Source organism: Megalobrama amblycephala, linkage group LG10 (assembly GCF_018812025.1).
Source record: "Megalobrama amblycephala isolate DHTTF-2021 linkage group LG10, ASM1881202v1, whole genome shotgun sequence".
NCBI classification, from domain to species: domain Eukaryota; kingdom Metazoa; phylum Chordata; class Actinopteri; order Cypriniformes; family Xenocyprididae; genus Megalobrama; species Megalobrama amblycephala.
The window spans coordinates 11,505,615-11,518,340 of record NC_063053.1 but is presented as its reverse complement, the minus strand read 5'-3'; the positions used below and the strand labels follow the sequence as shown (position 1 = coordinate 11,518,340).

Below are 12,726 nucleotides of genomic sequence, written 5' to 3'. Positions count from 1 at the left end.
GTCGTATGCGAATATTAGCAATGACAGCATCACTGTCTGTTATTTTTCATCAATGGGATATTTTCAAATTTTATCAAATGTTTGGGTCAATAACATTATATAACATATTAATATAGGAGAAATATTACAGTTATGCAATTCAAGTGTTACAAATGGCATTATGCTATGATACCTGATAGTATTTAATAGCTTTGGTTAGAGGTTCCACATTGACAGTTTCATCCAGCAGGTCTTTGTACAAGAGGTCTATGAGGAAATCCAGGGAACGCTCATGGACGCTCATTTCAGAGTACAGAGAACCCACACGCTTGTATACGTCCACACTGCACTGACTCAGAGCACTGCAAGAGAGAGATAAAGAGGGAGACATCTTAAAAAACAGTATGCCTTTTGAGGCTGCGTCAACAGGAAAAATAAAGGCATTTATTGACTTATTTCATGAGTTCTTTAATACTCTTGAGGATGGTAAATCTTCAGAAAGTGCACGTTCAGGTAAACCTACTGTTCATATTTGTGCAGTGCAGCCTGTAGCAGTGTGAGAGAATAGATGAGTCCTGCAGCAAAGCTCAGCCGTTCGCCGGCGGCTCCTCTCATCCCAGCCCTCTGAGAGCAAGTCTCAGTCAACTCAAACTTCTCCTGGGCCTGCTTACTGATCAGCTCTGCCTACAACATATACACACACAAACACATTCAACCAAAACTCGCAACAAGGAATCTTGGATTGGAGCTGTAGCTTAGTGGTTAGTGCACATGCTGAAGACAAGTTAAGCCAGGGGTTTTAAAACTGTCGCGTTCTAGGGGGTCTGTGGATATGTTTAGAAAATGTGTAAAAAAAAAAAATTAACAAAATAAATAAATAAATAAAAAAGATTAAGATTACTAAACAAATAATAAAATAATAAAAAATAAAAATTAAATACAAGCAAATAAAATAATACTAATAGCTTAATATGAGTAAAAATAGCTTAAAACAAATAAGTTAATGATTAAATAAATAAATTAATTAAAATAAATAAGACACATACAGTTAAGACATATTAACTAAATATTTTCCAAATAATATTTTAGACATATTTTTAATATTTTCCAAATAAACAAACAAATAGAATGTAAATAATTAAATAAATAAAAACAATAATATTAAAATAAATAAATAAAAAAATGATTAAAACAAACTAATAAAAATAATTAAAATGTATGAGTAAATGAGTAAATAAATGCATACATAAAAATAAATATTTTAAAACAATCATTAAATAAATGAATACAGTACTAGAATCGTATGAGTTCAAAAAGGTAAAGTAACTTAAGAGAATATTTTACATCTAATATTTTAGACATTTATAATATTAATTTTTCACAGAATAAATTGGGACTTTATGCAAGAAACTATATATATGTCTCTAAAATTTTAGGATTTGGTCCTTACACAAAGGTGATAATTTTTGGGAGTCCAAAGCATCTAAAAGACTGAAAAGGCCTGGGTTTAGCCTTGGGGCTAACATTTGAGTCAATCACCTGAGCCATAAATGTGACTAATTAAAGGCGCTAAAGAGGATCTTTTCGTCAACTGAGAAACCAAAGACTGTTACTGAGTTTTTGAAATGAGCGCATGCGTAAGAACAACCCCCCTCCTTCACAGCTCATTTCGAGGGAACGCCTCCCAAAACTCGTGCACGAGTATTGGAACACGAGTGTTTACCACCGGCATTCGCTGTGTCATGTTAGTGGATTCATTATGTTGGACTCACCGCAGGTAACTCATAATCTGCAGTTGTTACTCCTGTCTCCTGACAAAAACATTGCACGCGGCGCCTGTGGAGTGTGGAAAGTTACTGGAGCACGCAGTCGCGCACGTCTCGCACAAGGAACGTCATGGCAGTGATTGACAAGCCAGAGGGCCAATCGTTTACGCGATCATCGGCTGATGATTGGCTGATGTTTTTAAGGCCCTACCTTGTGCACAGATGATGTATATTAATATTATTCCTTTCAGTGCACCTAATAAATAGTCTTTTATCAGTTAGTAAAGACAGTTTCAAGTAATATTGCAAAAATGTATAAAACAAAACATCCTCTTTAGCACCTTTAACAAAAAACAGTGAAAATGATATGTATGTTTTGACAGCAGAATGGTGTCAAACAGCAATGCAATAACATGTAATGAAAATAATTAAAGCTATTGGCGTGACATACCTTAGTCATTGCAAATGCTGGGTACACTCCCGAATGTAAACACACACATATATTCTGAACCATAGTTCTGAACATTCACCTTGCAGATGAGTCGTGGGATGAGCAGTAGAGCCAGGATGCAGTCATGGTCTCCTCCGTGTTTCAGGAAGGAGTCAGGCATGAAGGAAATCAACAGTGACACCTGTCTGTTAGCCTGAACGACCTCCATTTTACGCAGCTCCATTTCTATGGCCTAGAATTACAAACAGACATACATTTTTATATGAGAGACACATACATCTATTTCCTACAGATTCTTTTTTATACCAGCAGGTGGCAGACATCCACTAACAACACAATAAACAATGGACAATACTTGTAAAATATATATAGACTACCTTTCAAAATTTTGGGGTAGGTAGGATTTTTAAATGTTTTTGAAAGAAGCCTCTTATAAACACCAAGACTGCATTTTTTTTACAGTAATATTGTGAAATATTAGGTAACGCTTTATTTTACAGTGCCGTAGTTACACGTTACTACATGTACTTAGTAATATAGTAATAACAGTAAATTATGCATAATTACAAGTAACTAACCCTAAACCAAACCAAACCCTAAGCCTAACTGTAACTCTATAGTAAGTACATATAGTTAATTAACAGTACTCAGTACCTATTTGAGTAATTACAATGTAACTACGGCACTGTAAAATAAAGTGTAACTAAATTTTAATATATTATTTTAAATGTAACAATTGTTTTTCTATTTTAATATATTTTAAAATGTAATTTATTCCTGTGATGGTAAAGCTGAATTTTCAGCATCATTACTCCAGTCTTCAGTGTCACATGATCCTTCAAAAAACAAATTTGTGTGACTTTTAGTGCTGCAGTTCACTCTGTTTCGCCCAGAAAAAGCACACAAGTTGTGAGAAATCAAGATGAACAAATACGTGAAACAAAATACAATTCATGTACCTTCTTCTCTGAGGTGAATAGATTTGTTGTGTTCGTCATAACAAGAAGTGATTGCGTTCATGTCTGTCAATTGTCATCAGACAAACAGAGTTCTGGTCCGGAGATATTACTCAGTGAAGAAAGTACATGGATACTTTTTTTGGGATTTCTAAGCGAGCATTATATTTCTAACTTAATTTTTTAATCTTAATTTTAGGGTGATCTATCCCTTTAACCTTACAAAAAACTTTTTTACATTTCTTTCAGAAGAATGCTGTAATGGTTCCTGGCTCATTTTGAGTTTTACACAATCCGCAGTTCAGTGAAGAAATTAATCATCTGACAATTCATTTCATAATTCAAACCAATGACTTCTGTGTGCAACTCAGTCTGAGTCACCAACAATTTTGACTGATTCATTAAAAAGAAACTGCATGAATTAATTTGTGAAATGGATTCTGAACAGCAGTGTAAGAAACACTGTTTATGTGTTCATTGGATTCACCTTGGCATAGGCTTTGGTTTCAGCGAATTTAATCTTAAAATCAAAGATCTCCGCAGGCTGTTGCTGCAGCTCAGCGTTGGCTTCCTGTTGGCTCATCAGCTCCCTGTTCACCTCCTGTTCCACACACACACACACACACACAGAAATTATCAAACACTGTGATTTGTAAAGTGGGCATTTTAAGCAGCATTAATGTGTTGTGGTTTATGTTGTGAAGTGCAGAACCTGCAGGTGTGCAGTGAGCTCTCTGTATTTCTGGATGGTCTGCTGGTAGTCTGCCACTGTTTCCTGTGCCGCTTCCACCCGCTTCTCTGCCTCCCTGACACCAGCAGCACCCAGATCCAACTGCTCTCTCAACTCCAGCTCCGTCTCTCTAGCATTCTCCTGCAGCTCGTCATTCATCTCATTGATGGCTTCCTACATCAGCACATGCACACAAATATTGCTCAACATACACACCCACACAAACACAACTGACCCACATACACATCACAACCTCAATATACTGGACATCACACTCTCTTTGATCACTCACCAGATCTGTGACAGTTTCTTTGAGCTCCCGTACTTTCTCCTCCAGGTCCAAATTACGCTCCGTCAACATCTCCACCATCTCCTCTGCCCCAAGAGCAGCATCCACCTGACATATTATAGTGATCATTACCATATACCCACATTAAGGAAAAGCACCAAAAAGTACCATGGAATTACACTTACAATAACTTTACAGTGGTGGTCAGAATTATTGACACCCTTGGTAAATATGATCAAAGTTGACTATAAAATAAATCTGCATTGTTTATCCTTTTGATCTTTAATTCATAAAATTAGCAAAAATGTAGGAAAATGAAGGAAAAGAATTGAAAGTGGGGGAAAAAAAAATCACATTATGAAATAAATGTTTTTCTCCAAAACACATTGGCCACAATTATTGGTACCCTTTTATTCAATACTTTTTGCAACCTCCTTTGCTCCGAGTCTTCTTCTATAATGCCTGATGAGTTTGGAGAACACCTGACAAGAGATCAGAGGCCATTCCTTCATGCAGAATCTCTACAGAACGTTCAGATTCCCAGCTCCATGTTGGTGCTTCTTCTCTTCAGTTCACTCCACTCATTTTCTATAGGGTTCAGGTCAGGGGACTGTGATGGCCATGGCAGAAGCTTCATTTTGGGCTCAGTGACACATTTTTGTGTGGGTTTTGATGTTTGTTTTGGATCATTGTCCTAATGGAAGATCCAACCATGGCCCATTGTTGGATTTCTAGCAGAAGTGGTAAGGTTTTGATTTTTTTATCTGTTGGTATTTGATAGAATCCATGATACCATGTATCTGAACAAGATGTCCAGGACATCCAGCAGAAAAATAGGCCCACAACATTAAAGATTCAGCAGTATATTTAACTGTGGGTATGGGGTACTTTTTATCCATGTGTGCACCAAACCCATCTGGTGGGTTTGCTGCCATAAAGTTCTTTTTTAGTTTCATCTGACCATAGAAGCCGGTCCCGATTGAAGTTCCAGTCTTGTCTGACAATTGAATATGCTGGAGATTGTTTCTGGATGAGAGCAGAGGATTTTTCTTGAAACCCTCCCGAACAACTTGTGGGGATGTAGGTGCTGTAGGTAATTTTTTTAGGCTTTCTGAGACTCAAGACTCAACTAATCTCTGCAATTCTCCAGCTGTGATCCTTGAAGAGTCCTTGGCCACTTAAACACACACACATGTCCTCTTCCAGGCATATTTGTAACATCTTTAGTTGATTGGAACTTCTTAATTATTGCCCTGATGGTGGAAATGGGGATTTTCAATGCTTTAGCTATTTTCTTACAGCCACTTTCTATTTTGTGAAGCTCAACAATCTTTTGCTGCACATCAGAACTATATTCTTTGGTTTTACTCATTGTGATGAATGATTAAGGGAATTTGGCCTTTATGTTTCCTCATGTTTATTCTCCTGTGGAACAGGAAGTCATGGCTGGACAAATTCATGTTCATGATCACCCTGGTGTGCTAAAAAAAAAATGTAAATATGAATGGGAATATATTTCAGAGATATTTTACTAAAAAAATCTAGGGGTACCAATAATTGTGGCCAACGTGTTTTGGAGAAAAACATTTATTTCATAATGTGATTTCCCCCTACTTTCAATTCTTTTCCTTAAATGAAAGGTTAGATTTTTGATCAAAAGGATAAACAGTGCAGATTTATTTTATTTTATATATAGTCATCTTTGATCATATTTACCAAGGGTGCCAATAATTCTGACCACCACTGTCTATAGTTTTTATATTAAATATAAATATATTAATAATAAATTCAATTTAATACATAATAATAATAATAATAATAATAATAATAATAATAATTACATTTTAATGTATTTTACTTTGAGCATGCAATAGAAAAAACATGTTTTTGGACTTGTACCATAGCATTCTTTGAAATAGCTTGAAATACTATATGATATTACATTTTATTGGATATGGTACCATAATACAATATTCATTCAGTACAATGGTACATAAAGCAAAGTTGATTTTTGGACATGCCAAAATAATATGAGTTATTATGTAAATTAGCATAATTTTGGACATGTACCATAGTATTTGAAGTACCTTAGAGTACCTTATGGCATTGCCATGCATTTTTGGAGATGGTACATGAATATGATATTGATTTAGCACTATGGTACATATCAAAGTTCAATGATATTACCATATGTTACCATCACTGTACCATGATTTCACCATAGTACTTTTTTTGCAAGGGTACCCTGATCTAAAGTTTAACTGTTACTTTAACTCTTATTAAACTACTAATAAATGTTATAGATTTTTTATGTTAAGTGCCCAAAGTTGCAAGAGTTTGAAGAAGTCACAGAAATATAATAAGCTGTCACTACATCTCTCCGTTTTAGTACTGGCACAACTCACTTGCTCTTTGAGCTCATCGATAGTTTTCTCAGCCATCTTCATTTCCTCTTGTAGTTTCTCTTTCTGGCATCTTAGTGTATCCAGCTCAAAATTTTTCTTCTCCATTTGTTTCTGCTGCTTTGCATATTCTTGTTTCTCTGATGCTGACAAGTCACGCATCCTAATGCACAGAGCAATTGATATTATAATCTTCACAGAGCACCATCAAATGAAACCAGATCAATTGAACAATGGGACTGAACACAGACTCACCTCACCAAAGCCTCTTTCAGTCGAGCATTCTGCTCCTCTAACTGCTTTATATGGTAACTAGAAGCTGCTCCATCCGAACCTGGATTTTCAGAGATGAATAATTGTGGTAACTGATCTACTGAAATGTATATGGGGATCAATACTTTAATTTCAGCAAGGGCTCATTAAATTGATAAAAAGTGACACTAAAGACATTTATAATGTTACAAAAGATAGAAATCTTCCAAATCTTCCAAACAAATACTGTTATTTTGAACTTTCTATTCATCAAAGAATTCGGAAAAAAAAGTATCATGTTTCCACAAAAATATGAAACAACACAATTTTGTTTTCAAAATTGTCTCTTGAGCAGCAAATCAGCATATTTGAATGATTTCTGAAAGATCACGTGACTGAAGACTGGAGTAATGAGGCTGAAAATTCAGCTTTGGATCACAGAAATAAATTTCACTTTAAAATATATTAAGATGATAAACACTTCTTTTAAACTGTAATAATATTTCACAATATTGCTGTTTTTACTGTATTTTAAATCAAATAAATGCACCTTGGTGTGCATAAGATAATTTATTTGTACCTTTTTCCTCAATCTCATGTTTGAGTATCTCCAAGTCCATGGTCAGCTCATCCACTCTCTCTTTTAGAGCGTCAGCCTCTAGTTGCAGTGATTCAGCCCGTTCTTCAGCCATTTCCTTATCCAGTGTGGCCATCTCAATGGCATCTGCTGTATCTGACATCTCTTCCATGTAGTGCTCTTTAGCTTCAAGAGCTTCTTTAGCTTCCTATATGGATATGAGTCAGTTTCATTATCCACACAATGACACTTAACATGATATACAGTATTCTGGACTATTAATCATTACTTTTACTAGGAAAAATAAAGTTGATACCCTCTTGGCCTCTTTGAGTTGTTTCTGCAGTTCATTTTGTTGTTCCTGCATCTTACTCTTCCACTCCTGCAGCTGCTCCAGCTGAATTTTGTGCTTCTCGAGTTCCTTCAGTTTCGCCTTGTCCTCCGTCCTCTTCATCTTCAGCGTCTCCAACTTCTCCTCCAGATCCTTCACCTGGGCACGCAGTGACTCCTCTTCCTGCAAGAAAGTAGTTCAAAATGCACCTAAAATTACAGAAATCCATTTATTATCATTAAACAGGTCAGTAGCCTTGAGTGAGTTCTTTCACAACATCTGTGACCTTGACGACTGAAAACCTTTACAGACATTTTCACAGTGCAAATGATGCAAAAGTGAATACTTGGCAACGCACATTCTAGTATAAAAAATAAAATAAAGACAGCACTATAATGTAACCAAAACAGAGGATAATTTGTGTCTGTATGTGTGACTAAAAGCATATGACCTTGCTGGGGCCTGGGATGGGAGGAGCTCCAGGAGAGGGCAGTTTGCCCAAAGGTGAAGGTATAACTGGAGCAGCCAGTGGCGTTTGGGCAGGTGTGCTGGGTTCACTGCTGCTCATCTCTCCAGCAGACGCTGATCCAGAGCCCACCTTCACACCCACTCCAGCCCGCGTTTGCTGAAAGAGAGACGCAGAGATCATTGACGCTCAACAATACCAACAAAGTCTCAAATTAAACATGTGACTTGCAGGACTGAGCTCACCTTGGGCCTTCTGGCCGTGGTCTGAGGAGAGGACAAATGTACACAGATATATGACCACCGCGGGTTAGTAGAAAGATGAAGAAAGGAGAATCAAAGAAAAAACAGGAGAAAACACACATATATAAAGATTAGTAACAGAAAAAGGCACATGCATTAAACAAAAACTCCAAAAGTTTCTGAGTGAGCCTCAATAAACCTTCACACGTTTATCTCATCACATGTTGACAAGATCTGCTGTCTTTCTTATGTCCCTAATATCAAAAATGCTCTTTTAGCACATAAAGAGTCAAACAGTAACCCACTATGAAGCTGTCTGTCTGCCCACAAAGCAGAGTGCCTGGCACCAACTGGGTCAAACAAGTACACTCGTTTACATATAAGCATGCACACATACACACACAGACGGTCAGCACATGTTTGTATTGTTATACAGATCATCTAATAGTTAAAGTACAACTCAGACAAACCTGTTGCACATACACTTAATAGTGAATAGATTCAATACTGAATCTATATGCCAGTTACGTAAGTTTATACTACCGTACAAAAGTTTGGGGTCATTAAGATGTTTTAATGTTTTTGAAATAAGTCTCTTATGCTCACCAAGGCTGCACTTATTAGAATAAAAATACAATAAAAACATTAATATTATGAAATATTATTACAATTTAAAATACCTGTTTTCTATTTTTAATATATTTTTATTTTATTACTGTGATGGTAAAGCTGAATTTTCAGCATCATTAATGATGTCATAATGTTTTCAGCATCATAAAATAAAGAAACATTTCCTTTAGTTATCAATGTTGAAAATATTTGTGCTGCATAATATAATGTAGAAACCCTGATATGTTTTAAGGATTCTTTGATGAACAGAAAGATCAAAAGAACCACTTCTATTTGAAATAGAAATAATTTGTAACATTATAAATGCCGTCTGTCAATTTTGATCAATTCAAAGCATCCTTGAAAAAAAGTATTAATTTATTTTAAAAAAAAATCTTACTGACCCCAAACTGACATGTATATACAAAGTTGCCCCAAAAGTCACACTTATGAAAAAATATTTTTTGAAGTTGTAAATAAAACATTTAATTCAGTAGGTTAAAAAATTGTGCTAACTTCTCTATAAATGAAAATCACTTAAACTATAAATATGATCCATTGACCAGAATAATATATCTATTGTTTTAGCATATTAAGAGAACAAAAATGTATTAATCAAACAAATTAATTCAAATGAACTTTTTAACAATGAATAAAACACTAAGAATAAGAACATGCACTAACATACTAACAATCAGAGTAAAACAAAAAGAAAATTTTCTCCAGAATAACATCCTATATGGCAATAAACCACTGAGCGTTTTGCATGCCACAGAAGTAATAAACAATCTTTTGTACCTTACGAGTCGTAGGTGCCTGTCTCATCATATTGACGATTGAAGAGAAAAAAAGACACAAACAGGTGCACACACACACCAGGTGCAGAAAAAGAGCAGGAAAAAGGATTGAGTCACATTAGCAGGAGATCGAGATGAGAGCAGGCCAAGCCCACATCAAAGCCACAAACACTCATACAGCAGTTGGCAAGTGCTAGCCAGACACACACACACACACACAAACACACACAGCGACGGTGTTGCAGGTTGTCTCTGCTGCAGCTGAAATGACTCTCCTCTCTTGCACTGCAGCGATTTTAATCCTTTTTCTCCAACAAGAACAGAATCGAGCCCTTTTCTAACCACTTCTCTGATTATAATGCTGTCCTTGAGGCTCTGCTAAACAGTAGCCGTCTCTCTCTGTCTGCATCCATCTCTCGCTCTCCTGCTCTTTCCACTCGTAAGCTCTCAGTGCCGCTCTGCTGTGCCAACGGCTGCTTAGCAAGTACATTACATCACTACACATACACCCCTCCCTCCAGACAGACAGAGAGAAGGAGACAGGCTGTAACAAAAGGGGAAAGAGGGAGAAAGGGAGGGACTGATGGGAGTCTAGCCTGTATCCTAGCAACACTCCATTAGTATCTCTATGGGCTCTTCAGGCCAGTGCAGTGGCAGGAACATGTTTGAGTGCAGGCAAACCATGCTGCTATTCTACCTGTTTTACCAACTTATTGTTTAAATTGATGATATATCTACACAAGTTCAATAGTTATGTATACACAAATCATTGGCTAATAACTACAGGTAGCCAGCAACCCATTATTTAACTACAGGTAGCCAGCAATCCATTAGTTAACTACAGGTAGCCAGAAACCCATTAGTTAACTACAGGTAGCCAGAAACACATTAGTTAACTATAGATAGCCAGCCACCAATTAGTTAACTACAGGTAGCCAGCAACCCATTATTTAACTAACTACAGGTAGCCAGCCACCCATTATTTAACTAACTACAGGTAGCCAGCCACCCATTAGTTAACTACAGGTAGCTAAACACCTAACACCAGCAACCCATCATTTAACTACAGGTACCCAGCCACCCATTAGTTAACTACAGGTAGCCAGCAACCCATCATTTAACTACAGTTAGCCAGCCACCCATTAGTTAACTACAGGTACCCAGCAACCCATTATTTAACTAACTACATGTAGCCAGCCACCCATTAGTTAACTACAGGTAGCCAGCAACCCATAAGTTAACTACAGGTAGCCAGCAACCCATAAGTTAACAACAGGTAGCCAAACACCTATTAGTTAACAACAGGTAGCCAGTAACCCATTAGTTAACTACAGGTAGCCAGCAACCCATCATTTAACTACAGTTAGCCAGCCACCCATTAGTTAACTACAGGTACCCAGCAACCCATTATTTAACTAACTACATGTAGCCAGCCACCCATTAGTTAACTACAGGTAGCCAGCAACCCATAAGTTAACTACAGGTAGCCAGCAACCCATAAGTTAACAACAGGTAGCCAAACACCTATTAGTTAACAACAGGTAGCCAGTAACCCATTAGTTAACTACAGGTAGCCAAACACCTATTAGTTAACAACAGGTAGCCAGCAACCCATAAGTTAACTACAGGTAGCCAAACACCTATTAGTTAACAACAGGTAGCCAGCAACCCATAAGTTAACTACAGGTAGCCAGCAACCCATCATTTAACTACAGGTAACCAGCCACCCATTAGTTAACTACAGGTAGCCAGCAACCCATCATTTAACTACAGGTAGCCAGCCACCCATTAATTAACTACAGGTACCCAGCAACCCATTATTTAACTAACTAGAGGTAGCCAGCCACCCATTAGTTAACTACAGGTAGGCAGCAACCCATAGGTTAACTACAGGTAGCCAAACACCTATTAGTTAACAAAAGGTAGCCAGCAACCCATAAGTTAACTAGAGGAAGCCAGCAATCCATCATTTAACTACAGGTAGCCAGTAACCCATTAGTTAACTACAGGTAGCTAAACACCTATTAGTTAACAACAGGTAGCTAGTAACCCATAAGTTAACTACAGATAGCCAAACACCTATTAGTTAACAACAGGTAGCCAGTAACCCATAAGTTAACTACAGGTAGCCAAACACCTATTAGTTAACAACAGGTAGCCAGCAACCCATAAGCTAACTACAGGTAGCCAGCAACCCATAAGTTAACTACAGGTAGCCAGCAACCCATCATTTAACTACAGGTAGCCAAACACCTATTAGTTAACAACAGGTAGCCAGCAACCCATAAGTTAACTACAGGTAGCCGTAGTAACAGTCTGGACCAAACCTGGCTTACATTCGGCACTTCTGGCTTGATTCTGGTGTTGTTGTTTTTTTCAGTCTTGTGTCAAACACCATTAAGTTGAGCTCTGCCGTCAGTTTGGCCAACCAAAAGAAACAAAAAGCAAAAGGAATCTGTCCTGGCTTGAGTTTGGATAGAGAGAAAAAGAAATGAGTCAGCTGAGATCTGGGTTGGTTTGGGGTATGTTTTATGAACTAACAATGAAAAATCCTTTAACTTTTTTTTCTTAGTTAATGGCAATTTCAACATTTACTAATATATTATTAAGATCTTACCTGAGCTATCATGAACTAAAAGTGAACAGTTTTAGGCCATTTTGTATTAACTAATGTTAACAAAGATTAATAAACATTAAAACAAATAGATTGCTCATTGTCAAAGTTAATGTATTAATGGGACCTTATTGTGGATAACACATCAGTTGTTAACATTAGTTAGTTAACATCAGTTGTTAACATTATTTCATGTATTAAACAACATTAAATAACAATCAACAATTTGGTTGTAGCAGTGTTTATTATTCTTTGTTAATGTTAG

General features: G+C 36.8%; 1 protein-coding gene across 5 annotated transcripts in view; it reads right to left on the bottom strand.

The window, feature by feature from the left end:
* dctn1b (dynactin 1b) overlaps positions 1-12,726 on the bottom strand; it is a 36,235-nt gene that overhangs the window by 7,632 nt on the left and 15,877 nt on the right. For 4 of the 5 annotated variants that reach the window (XM_048204573.1, XM_048204570.1, XM_048204571.1 and 1 more), the window contains exons 6-18: positions 9,849-9,866; positions 8,445-8,465; positions 8,185-8,358; positions 7,719-7,916; positions 7,406-7,610; positions 6,829-6,907; positions 6,577-6,736; positions 4,175-4,279; positions 3,865-4,056; positions 3,640-3,753; positions 2,276-2,428; positions 503-663; positions 173-341 (exon numbers count right to left, since the gene is read on the bottom strand). In XM_048204573.1, coding sequence (XP_048060530.1) covers positions 173-341; positions 503-663; positions 2,276-2,428; positions 3,640-3,753; positions 3,865-4,056; positions 4,175-4,279; positions 6,577-6,736; positions 6,829-6,907; positions 7,406-7,610; positions 7,719-7,916; positions 8,185-8,358; positions 8,445-8,465; positions 9,849-9,866 — 1,749 coding nt within the window. The remainder of the gene's footprint in view (positions 1-172; positions 342-502; positions 664-2,275; positions 2,429-3,639; positions 3,754-3,864; positions 4,057-4,174; positions 4,280-6,576; positions 6,737-6,828; positions 6,908-7,405; positions 7,611-7,718; positions 7,917-8,184; positions 8,359-8,444; positions 8,466-9,848; positions 9,867-12,726) is intronic. The other variant, XM_048204572.1, reaches the window with a different exon arrangement.